We start from the raw sequence: 12840 nt of genomic DNA, 5'->3' as shown, positions 1-12840 counted from the left end.
GGAGAGGGAGAGGGAGAGGGAGAGGGAAGAGGGACTGACTCTTGCCTTGGCATGTACTTTTGAAACCTCAAAGCCCACTCCAAGTGACATACTACCCCTAACAAGGACACACCTAATAATCTGCCTAATCCTTTCAAACAATTCAACTCCATGATGATTAAGCAAATATATGAGCCTGTGTGTAGAATTCTTATTCAAACATCCACAGGAATATTCAATATTACCATTTGGAATGAATTGACATTGAACATTCCCCCAAGACAGGTAAGTGCTCAATAAATATAGGGATGAGATATTCATAAACTGATAACTCAGTGTGGTTAGTATGTGATCTGCTTTTCTATTTTTAACCTGTCTCATTCACAGAACTTTAAAATTTTACAAGAACAGCATGATAAAATTAATATGTAAACAAGTTCAAAAATCATACTCATCTACTCCTGGGAACTCACATCAGTGAAAAGTTCAAAGATTTTATACAATTTACATAGTTGATGAAATAAACTGATCCTGAATTTTTATATACTCTAAGTTTTAGAAAAAAATTCAAATATATCTTTTCACTAATTAGATGTTTTTATTTTGAGTTAATTATAAATTCATATGTGGTTATAAAAACTGCTTAGATGGAAATGACACTTATCCCTCTTCTAGTTACATCTAATGTGCAAGAGCTTGGGAGATGGCTCTGTAGGTAGAGGTACTTGATACCTGGTGGCCTGAGCTCCATGCCTGGGACACATAGGGTGGAAAGAGAGAACTGATTCCTGCAAGTTGTCCTCTGACCTTCAAACACCTACTATGGCACATACATATCCACATACAGACATGTGTAAAAAAATAAATGAATAAAACATAAAATTCAAATAATTCTAAATAAATAACCAAAACAGTTTTTAAATTCTAATGTGTAAGAATACAGGGTGCTGACAGACTCAAGACCCAGAACATTTTTCTCCTCATTAAGGGCACACAAATTGCTGCACGAAACAAAGAGAATTGTTTTCACTTTTTTCCTTAACCTTGAAAAATTCTTTCTCTGACTTTCCATCTCAATATTTTTATTTACAGAATGTTATGTAAATGAAAGCATACACTCAATAGATTTGGGAGTTGCCTTTTAAAACTCACCTGTAACTCTGGAGATTCACTCATGGTCTTGGATATATCAAGTAAATTTCCTTTATATTTCTAAGGTGTATATTGTTACATGGTTCTATAACTATTTAACTATTTACCAATGAAAGAATATCTGGGTTACTTAAGGTGATAAACAGTGTCTCATGTATCCCAGGCTTGCATCAAACTCTCTATGTTGCTAAGAACCTTGAACTCTGTATCCTCTTCCTCTATATCCTAACTGCTGGGAATATAGGTATACACCGCCGTGCTTTATTTGTATGGTAGTTGGTGATTAGATACCAGGCTTTATGTATGCTAGCAGAGCACTCTATCAACTAATTGAACAAGTTCCCCAAGTAATAATTAAAAGTACAGAGTTTTAAGACAAACTTGGGCTACATAGTGAGACCTGTGTTAAAAATCAATAAGTAGAGACTGAATACATGGCTCAGTGGATAAGAACACTGATTGCTCTTGCAGAGGCCCTGAGTTCAATTCCCAACAATCACAAGGTATACACGGTGGCTCACAACCTTCTGTACTGAGATCCAATACTCTCTTCTGTTTTGTCTGAAGATAGCTACAATGTGCCCATACATATACACATACACATACACATACACATACACATATACATATATATTAAACAAACAGGTAAATAAATAGTAAATGGTGCTCTAAGTATGTAGTTAATAGCTCTGTATGAACCTAAGTTTCGTGACACTGGAAAAACTACCATGGTGTGCACCTTCTGGTTTGGAGGGTAGCAGAAATTTAATTATTATAGACAACAACATCAAGACACAAAACTTACCAAGATAAGCTTTATTCTCTTACATAACCCTAGAAGCAATATTTTGATGATCTGACAATACTGAGGTGATCTAGGGTGTGGGATCTTTTCCTTTCATATACTTGTTTTCTGCCTGCTGTTACGTTTTCCACATAGAGCTTCCCCATGTGCTGCCTCTATTCGTTAATTTTCTGCTCTTGTGATAAAATATCATGATCAAAAACAATCTGTGGAAGAAAGCATTCATTTGGCTCTGTTTTCAGAAGGATAATTGCCCATCATTGTAGGAAAGCATAGTAGCAGGCATTAGCCACGGGGGCTGAAGCAAGAAGCTATGAGATACATCTTAACCTCCAGAACAACACAGAGAGAAGACGCTGAATTGAAATTTACTAAGGTATAGGTTTAAAAATCCCACCTCCTGTGACATATTTCTTCTTGCAAGGCCATACCTCCTAAGCAGCTCCAAATAGGACCACCACCAGGGGACTAAATGTTTAAATATCTGACTCTGTGGGAGACATCTGTCATTCAAACCACCACATGGATCTTTTACCAAATAAGCTATTGAAAATATTTCTCTCAGGTTTTAGTTTGAATTTTTATTATCATAATGCAACTTTGCATAGAATGGCAGTTCTCAATTTTATAAGCTTCACTATTAGTGCATAATCTAAGGACTGTTTTTTTTCTTATTCTTAGACTTTAGAGACAATTTCGGGTAATTTTATTGCTTCTTTCCTCACTACATATACATTTATATTTGGATTCATTCTGAATTCATGTAAGAGATGAACTTAGAATAAATAACATTATTTAATTATTTTCTGCTCTGTCTTCCTTCTCTTATTATAATTTCATTTTTTTCTATTCTACTTAAAAAGCCTTTGTTACTTTTCATTTATCTGTTTTATGAGTGCTTGATTGCACATCAGTGTAGATGACATCAGAGGAAAACTGGTATGAGCCAGTTCTTTTCTCCTACTATATGGGTCGCAGGATTCAAATTCAGATTATCAGGCTTGGTGGCAAGGACTTCACCCACTAATTTATCTCGAAGGTCTCTTTCTTTCTTTCTGCCTATGAATATATAATCACTCCAGCACTGTTTATTGAAAACACTATGTCTTATTCATTGAAGAGTTTTTGTACTCTTCCAAAACTCACCTGCCTACATTCAAGAGAACCCATTTCCGAGTTCTAGATTCTCTATTATTTCTAGGAATGTTTATCTTGTTGACCGTTCTAGTTTTGATTTTGATGAGTGCTACCACATGCTAACATCCCAATGCTCACTGGGTCAGCAAGCTGGAGCTACTGGTAAAGGCATTTGTGAACAAGCCTGAACTGAAAATATTTGGTACCTATGTAGTTAGTAGAAGGAAAGAAGAAACTCCCATAAACTGACTACCACACAGGTACCATCACGCACACACACACACACACACACACACACACACACACACACATATCCAAAAATATAAAAAAATAAAATTTTGTTATTTCTTTCATATTTCAGGTCAAATTAAAATTCTTTTAGATAGCATTATTTTGTAACCTTAGAGTGTATTTTATTATGTTTCCATATATTAAAAAACACATTTTTCTCACTGTAACAAGTACCTTACAAAATCTGCAAATGAAAGAAACACAAAGAAAGTGCCAGTCAGCCAAAAACATGAAGAGAGTTAACAGGGAGATAAGCCTGTCACCATTTTTTTCAGAATAATTTATTTTCAGTATAAATATAAAATTTAAAGATACACTTCAGATGTACACTCCAAAAGGCTATTGCATTAAACAGCAAGTCTTCTGAACTGTGAAATGTCATGTGTCCAAAGGCTTTTGATGCGTTATATGAGGCTTCCTGCCTTAACTCCATAAATTTTTATTGTCTGTCCTAAAGCTCATAAAACTTCCTTGAGTAATCTCCCATCATTTATTCACTATAGAAACTAATGTGCCGAATTGCCTTTTAACACTTACTTTGCTTTTTAACTCTGAAAATTATACCTATGTAAAAAATACTCACTTGCCTTATGTATGTTCTAATTGTCCTCTAAAGCTGGAGTAGAATTATGAAGCACTGACTGAGAAATGATTATTATAGTTGCTTAAAGTTAATTTAGTTTGTCATTCTACTTCCTGACACTACATAGATGACATCAAATGGCATCATCAGTGCTGGTTAGACAGCTTAGTGGATAAAAGCACTGGCCATGAAAAACTGGAGACATGACTTTAAATTCTCAGAGTGCCATCAAAAACCAGACACATAATACAAAGTATGTCATTCCATTGCTTCTACAGGGCACTGGGAGCAGAAGATAGGACAGTCTCCAGAAGCTCACAGACAGTATGCCTGCTACATAGAAACAGAAAAAGCAAAGAAATCCTGTCTTAAAGAAGATGGAAGTCAAGATGTAACACACAGGTTGTTACTGATTTCTATATATGTTCCCGGGCATGCATATATCTACATTTATACAAATGTATACGTAGATGCTCATTCAAATGTATGTGTCCATACAGACACACATACACATATGACACAGATATTTTTAAATTATCACCATCTGGCAAAATAGCTCAGTTTGTGAAGACCTCATTTGCTACATTATACAAGTAGATAATTTGGATTCCACACAATTATCAGGAAAACATTAACAACAACAAAAAAATCCTGGATGAGCAAGATGCCTCAGTGAATAAAGACACTTGCCACCAAGACACATGACCTTAGTACTTTTATTGCTAGTCAAATATCTTGATTTCAACCATGTGTTTACCAAAGTCACACTCAACATGCCAGCGCACTTCTCAGTTTAAATGTGAGCTGCTGTCTCAGGGTCCACAGAGAAAGAATTCAGTAGAAGTGCAAGAGTTCCTTTACCTGCTTGACGTCATATGCCAGGAGAACATACTTTAAATCTGGGGAAAGTGAGTGTCTGGATGCTTTAAAAGTTACCTAGAAGAACCAAAAGAAAGAAAGAAATGATTATTTTACAGAGATGAATAACAGAAAATGTGACTTGAGTAATGATATCAAGAATGGGGAGTCAGGCTTGTCCCTCAGGGAACCCAGAGAGACATTTTAAACTTTTATTTACATTCCCTTGCAGTGCTTTCACCCAGCCGATACCCGGTTCTGAAGATATCTGTATTCCCCCTGAACATCCACGCTCCAGTGTCATCCCTTTCCCCACGTCCTGCCTTTCTGTGTTTATAACCCCTATGGGAATGAATTACGATTTGAGAAAAAAATAAAAAAATTATTTAAAAAATCAATCAATAAATAAATAAATATCCAGAAAAAAAGGAATGGGGAGAAATCTCAATTTGTCAACATAATCTTCTGAAATGGATACTTTCATTCTTTTGAAAATTAATTTTGTCAAATCTGTGATAATGTTTTACAATCTAATTTGGATAATACACCTCTCCAAACAACTTTTCCCATAATTGCCCATACTACTTTACATTTCTCATCCTTCGTACTTTACATTTAGATCGATTTTTGTTTTGCTTTTTGTTTTCCAGTTCAGTCCAGTTTATATAATCCATCTAGTTTTTTGGGGGGAGGTCTGTCTGTCATGTGGTTGACATAATAGTGATTATGCAATTTAAGAAAGCTCCTTGCCTCTCTCCTACCAGCTACATATCAGATACCAATAGCTCTTCAGCTAGTGGAAGGTTTCTTTTGTCACCTTCCTCCCTTTATGCTGTGATTTTTGTCTGGCTTGAGTTAATGTTGGTCTTGTGTATACTGTGATAATCACTGTAAGTATGAATGTATCAATTAATACAGAAGTTTTTTAAAAGTACATCCATGGTCAGGACATTTCCCTGTCTGACACTTCTTTCAGATCCCTGTCACACACCTGACATCACATATGCCATGCTCCATTACCTGGGTCTTATAGTATAGGCCTTATACTAAGTCCTCCTTATTTTGCAACACCCTGCCCCCATTTTATGTAGGAAAATTTTGAAAGGAGACACTGTGCTTTGTCTGGGGTAAGGTCTAACCATCTCTTTCAGACCACACCACCATGGCAAATGTTGCCTGCATTCTTACACTATTTGCCTGAAGGACAATTACACAATGCTTCTGTCCAGCTCTGCCCTACTCCTCCCTTTTTCCTCCTCTCTATATACAACACCACTGAAGAATTTCCAAGCTAGAAGAGATAACAGGAGATCCTTGACCTGCAGTCAGGTTGGGTGTGAGATTTGTATTGAGAATCTAAGTGTGGCAGCTTTGTATCATTGAGCCCCCAACCTGTGGCATTTGGTATATGTGTTGTCAAAATTCAATGGAACTGTGGGATATTTATTTGTTATTTTCAAGAACAAAGTTACAATTTAAGGGCATATTTTGGCTTTATTTTCATTTCTGGACTTTTACACTCTATATAAAAATATACAGAATATATAAGTAATCCAATAGAAGAGGCCAAAGTGTTTGCTTTAGAAGATTGAAAAGATCTTTAAAAAGAAGTAGGAACAATGAATAACCATGAAAAAATAATTGTCAGTTCCAGTCATCTTCTCTCTCAAGCAGAAACAAGGAGAGACAGGGCAATTCAAAAACCGACTAGTGCCCATCAAGTGACGTCACATTACCCCATGTTTGAAGACTAGGACCTGGGGAATGTCATGAGGGCTATAATTGGACTGGCTTGCTCAGTCTCTCCTTTGTTCTGATTTCAGAGTAGCTTTGAATTTGCAAGCCTAATTTTGATTTTTCTTTTAATCCAATTCACTGAATTTCAAAAGCCTCACAGAAAACAATTTTTGTTTGTTTGTTTGTTTTGATTTGTTTTTGTTCTATTGCTGTTTAATGTGGGCAGAGAATTGTTCTTGGTAATAATTTAGTTTGTTCATCCTAAGTCAGATATACTAAGGGAATAGTGTATCCCCCGGTGATCAGCAAGAGTACAAAGCCCTGAAAGTTGGAAGTTCTCCTTAGTTGGCCTAGTGAAGTCCTAGTGAGCATCGGCAGTCAAGCATCCCACCGTTCTGTGCTTACTCATAAAGGATCAATTTTTAAAGATAATAGACAATAAAACAACATTCCAATCAGCAGTTACTGCTCATCAGGCAGGTCACATCATGTGCACATTCTCCAAGCCTCAGAGATTATCAGTGATGCCCAACAGTCCTTGGAGGTAAGCGAGTGTGACTGACATAACTGGTTTATCACCCTATTCTCCTCCCTCTGCTCCTCTGCCTAACTTATTATATGGTAAAAATTAAGAGGAACTAGCCTACAAGGAACTTAACATCCAATCAATAAGGTCACCTGTGCTGGCACTGCAGTCTTGCCAAGTATATTGTTATTGAAAGGGATGACGAAATGGACAGTATGTGAAGCCTAATTGCTATTTAAAAACCTGCTATGAGATCAATGTCTCCACTTCTGTCCTAGGGATTAGAAACCCCAGAATCAAAGTCACCGTCTTTGTCTCAAGGTCACAGAGGGGCAAAGAGATTCCACAAGGGCCCCTCTCCCAGACTTTGAGTTATCTCACCAGCTAGAGGGTGTTGTTTGCTCTTCATTGCTTATGTTCTTTTCTTGTGAAGATTTTTGTTTTGGTCTACTATGAATTTTTTAAAGGAAATCTCACATGCTTTGTCTCCTCCACCCTCTGTGTGATATACTTCACACAAATTAACTTCCTGTTTTCACAGGTGCGTCTGGGCCTTGGTAACAACATTTTAGTGTCTTTACAGTTCCTCCCGTTATCCAGTCTGACACTTTGTTAATTATCACTGTACTCCCTCCAGCTTTTGCTGCACACAAACTGGGAAAGGTTCCAAATACCTTTGCAGGAGAGCAAGCTGCTGAATCTAGAGCCTAGCAGTGGTCACCTAAGATTCAAGGACCCTTAATGTGAACATTGGAAACTCAATTTAGAGCTATGAAGACAGCTCACTGATTGAAAATCTGCACAGTAAAAGCATGAGGACCTAGGTTCACATCCCCAAACCCCCATATAAAAGGTTACTGCTACTTGTGCACCCATAATCCTAGCACTGAGGAGAAATCAGGGTATGCATGAGCTTGCTAGCTGCCAGGTTAACTTCAGGTTTAATGAAGGACTCTGGCCCAATGGAATAAGATGGAATGCTATATCTCTGGACACTTTATTTTAGGTCCTCTGGTCTTTTTGCTTGAATCTGCACACATATGTGCACATATCCCACATACACACATAACACAACATTTCAGTTTATTCAAGGAATACTGGAGGTCTTATGAAATTTTATGTCCCTATAAAGCAGTGGTTCTCAACCTGTGGATCTCATATCCTGTGGGAAACCAAAAGGCCTTTTGACAGGGGTCAAATATCAGATATTTACATTACTATTCTTAACCATCATAAAATTGGAGTTATAAAGTGGCAACAAAATAATTTTATGGTTGAGGGGTCACCACAATATGCAAAACTACCCTAAAATGTGGCAACATTAGGAAGATGGAGAGCCGCTGCTATAAAGCCTTTGTATTACTGTCTCCTGCATCTGAGAGAAAAGTTCTTTCTAACAGTAGTGAGAGCTGCTGAACATTTGCCTTACCTGTGAATTTTAATATAATTCTGCTGAGTCACAACTGGATAAGCCTTCAAATCAGGGCTGGGAGGGAGGGTTGTAGAACAATGGCTGAGCAGATAAGAGTGATTGATACTTTTCCAGAGAACTTGAGTCCTGCTTTTAGCATCAGCAAGAGCCTGTAATTCTAGCTCAAGATGACACAAAACCCTCTTCTGGACATCATAGGCAACCCTCTACCACCAGAAAACATAAATAAAAACAAATATGAGTTTGAGGGAAGTTTCTTATAGTAACTTTAATGCTGCCTTAACAACTTATTCCCTGCTGAGTTAAAGAGATGTAGAAAAAATGTGTTGTAAGTACACACTCTTGTTTAGAAGCCAAAACACAACATAAGGTAATTACTGCTCAGGCCCCTCCCAATTTTTGTTTGAGTCAGGGTATCTCACTGGCATAGAACATACTCAAGTAGGCCAGGCTAGCGTGCTAGTTAATTCTAGGAATCCCCCTGTCTCTACATCTCATTTTAGTAATGCTGGAATTATAAGCATGCCACAACTGCCTAGCATTTTATGTGGGTTCTGGGAATCAAACCTAGGTCCTCATGTTTATTGATTCAGGTATCTCCCCAGAAGAAGAAAGAATTTCTGTATGTGTTTAGCATTATTAAACAATAATGCTTACCAGTGACTATTTAAGCACAGAGTCCTGGAGGGACATAAAACACTTGACTTCTACATTCCAGCAAGTTCCTTTAGAAAGAGGCAAAAGGATAAGCTCAAGTAAAACAAGAATGCACATGGTCTACTGGACCAGTTAATAAGGGTGAGATATTTAAGGCACCAGAGGAACATGTGCAGCCTCTTAGACGTCTGGCATCACTCAGCTCGACACAGATCATTCACCATATGAGAAGCATCAAGGTCTCTGAAGACTCTATCAGGTAAAAAGGTACCCCACTAGGCAGATTTTCATGCCATATTGGGCAGAGTAAGATAAGCAGCAGGCGCCCCTGTGGTCCACTGCAGAGCTGGCATGTGAAACCCAACAGCCTGCAGAGACAAGGTGCTTAAAGCTGTGGCTGCCAGAGGGAGAGTGGCTGACTGGACGATCTCAAAAGAGCATAAGCCAGTGCAAGCTTCTCATCATATAGGAAATGTATAGTGTTGTTTTCAAAGAAACATTTTGTTTTCAAGAAATGTTAGAAAACCAGATGCTAACTTAAAATTGTATGTTTTAAAAATTGCCATGTAATAATTTTCATTGTGGGGGAAGGCTATTCTCCCTAGGGTTTGGCAGTTTGTTTATTTATGAGAAAGTAATAATGGCCCTAAGGATGGGTGTGAGGAAAGCAGCTCTTGAGGAGGTTTTAAGAATAAAAGCCTAAATCTATCATGCACTTGAAGAATGTAGATGATAGATTCGTGATCTATTATTTTCCACTTGAGTGAAATGTATTACATTATGAGAAAACCTCCAGAAAACATGCAAGTAGTTTTGAAGGCTTCCAGAGAAGATGGAGTTGGAGGCTGGGATGGCCACTTCATATTAAAGCCACATTAACAACCCCTTAACTATGTCAGAGATTATCAAGAATGGTGACACCAAAGTCAAGAAGGGAGTAAGGTTTGCTTTCTATATAGAAGTTTGTTTTGGCAAATGGATTGAAAGTGAGTCAGATCTGAGGCTACCCTATATATTAGGAGGTCAGGAGTACCTGTGTGTGACAAGTCAAACAAACAATGTCAAGAAGTTAAAGTGGAAGAGACAGGAACAGACAAATGAGGACTTGAGCAGAGGACACTTGGAAGCTATAAGAAGATTTTCTGTTAGTATTTCAAGGCAGAAAGAAGGTGGCTGAAAAATCGTTCAGAGCTTTTATGTCAATGAAAGCAATAAAAAATGAGAAAATGTTGATGTATCAACTTCATGCTATATCATTTCTCTATGTATATGTGCAAGCTGTGTGTGTGTGTGTGTGTGTGTGTGTGTGTGTGTATGTGCACGTACATCAGTACATGCCTGTGGGTGTATCTGTGTGTATAGGCCAGAGGTCAATTTGGGATATTGGTTCCCTCAAGGGGTCTGTTGTTTTGGCAGCTCTCATTGGATCTGGAGCTCATCAATGCAGCCCTATTGGCTAGCCAACATCTCCATAGATCTCCCTGTTTCTACCTCCCCGTGGCTGGAATTACTGATGCACGCCACTGTGCCATTTCTTTGCATGGGTTTTACTCAGATTTAAAGTTTAAATGTAAGTTTACCTCTGAGACATCTCCCCAGGCCCAGATGTATCAATTTTAGCTATGGTATGCTGGAGCTTCAGAAAGACATCAGAACAGGGTTGTCTAGCAGTCTCATCTCTAATGGGTAAACATTAGACAGATGCTTATGCTTAATTCCAATTCACCACTTTGTAATGGGGAAAACTTTCTTCCTTCAGCCAATGTGTCTGCTATGGGATAAGTAACACCACAGGCATTCTTAGCATTGTTTCCTACTATATGTATTTGTATCCTCACTTGTGGTCTTTGAGATATGGTCACTCTACTCAGCCTGGACTCTCTTCAAAGTCATGATCTTTCTACTGCATGCTAGAGTTAGGGTTCTAGACAAACATGACAACAGTTTTCTATCCTCAGCATTTGTTTGTTTTTTTTCTCACACATGCTCAACTGAACTTGCTATAAAACTTTACCTCTCCCTTCTTCCTCAAACTACATTTGCCTAAATTCCTGTTCTAATTTCCTTCATTTAAGCTGTTGCATTTTGCACTGGAAAGAACAATATGAGTTTAAGACTGTTCACTGCTCTTCTAGAAGAGAAGACTTTGGTCCTCAGCCCCTATTAGCATGGTTCACAGTCTAGCATCAGAGGTTCTGTGCTCCCTTTTGGCCTCCATGGTCACCTATATACACATACACATATACACACCGACACATAAAGCTTTTAAAAACTTAAGAATAAACTATTATGTTTCTATTCTTTCTTGCATAAGTGACAAATCTGACCACACTGTATAGAAATCTAGTTGCAGTTCATCAAAGGACTGATTACTGCTTCCGTCATTGCTCTTGTAGACTCTTTGAAATTGCAATTTACATCTTTTATTGCCACAGTAATGTCTCTATTAAGAGGCTTCACTGCAATGATTCACTTGTGTCAGAGACATTATAACTAGAGTTAGAAATAGGATAATGATGGTGTTCCAACATGTCAGATACTAAAGATCACAGCAAGAAATCATTGAACACAAACCAAAATGTCAGAAGTTCCAGGAGATGGAATATAGGCATTCGCATTACTTGAGGCTGATAAAGAACTGGATGAAAAGAACCAGAATGGGGTTTAAGTTAACACAGTTGGTAAGAGGGACTCAGTGGCCTTAAAAATTAACAGATTACATTAGAGAATTTTTGAACTGGGGTGAGAGTTGCTCAAGCATTTTGGAAGAAGGTGGCAATAAATCTATGTACAAGTACCTGTCATTATAGCACAGAAAACTAATCAGAAATACCTACTCAGGGTATGTTCACAGAGTAGCTCTCTATACTTGAAAATGTAAAACAGTAATATTTTTTGGTAAAAAATAGGTTTTTTATTATTATTACTAGTATTATTACTACTATTATTATTATACCATATTAAATCCAGTTAGTTCCATAGCATTACTGACCTACATGGGGCCACATCACTGAAGAAATCAGACTCTACCTTTCTAGAAGCTACCCACTGTCAAACGCTCCTTAACTATGACAGATACACACACACACACACAAACACACACACACACACACACACACACACACTCAATCAATCAATCAATAAATCAATAAATGAATGAATGTAAAATTTTTTAGAAAGAAAAAGAAATTTAATAGACATTGGAATGACTATCAACAAATAACCATGGTTTGATATCAAATGTGGACTTTTGTTACTATTCTTTACAGTTTGGCTCATTAAAGAGGAGCAGGCAAGAAGAAAACAGACAAGTTTGCCAGTCTGTAGCTTTGAACAAGGACAGGATTTGCTTTGCACAGTCATAATTCAGTTTATCTGGAGAGGATTTGAAACTCTGATCTTGCTTTGCTTCTTCTCTACACCTTCCCTTTCTTAGCTACTTAGTTATCAAGGACAGAACTTCCATTACACGTCTTTTTGATACCAAATTTTGTTTTGGCATTTTACAAACACAATAGTCACTTTCTGCTGTTTTCTACTTTTATAAAACAAGCTAATGAAGACAATTCTGTGATATAGCTAGGTAATTTTATATGATGTGTATGCATTCTTGCCCTCTCTTTGTGTCTGTCTATCTGTCTGTCTGTCTGTCTGTCTCTCTCTCTCTCTCTCTCTCTCTCTCT

General features: G+C 37.5%; 1 protein-coding gene across 5 annotated transcripts in view; it reads right to left on the bottom strand.

Annotated features, from left to right (window-relative positions):
- Positions 1–12840, bottom strand: part of Dpp10 (dipeptidyl peptidase like 10) — a 1453779-nt gene that overhangs the window by 323004 nt on the left and 1117935 nt on the right. For all 5 annotated transcript variants that reach the window (XM_028771467.1, XM_028771466.1, XM_028771465.1 and 2 more), the window contains one exon: positions 4809–4883. In XM_028771467.1, coding sequence (XP_028627300.1) covers positions 4809–4883 — 75 coding nt within the window. The remainder of the gene's footprint in view (positions 1–4808; positions 4884–12840) is intronic.

Source organism: Grammomys surdaster, unplaced genomic scaffold, assembly GCF_004785775.1.
Source record: "Grammomys surdaster isolate TR1022 unplaced genomic scaffold, NIH_TR_1.0 208, whole genome shotgun sequence".
NCBI classification, from domain to species: domain Eukaryota; kingdom Metazoa; phylum Chordata; class Mammalia; order Rodentia; family Muridae; genus Grammomys; species Grammomys surdaster.
This window is presented reverse-complemented; position numbering and strand designations above follow the sequence as displayed.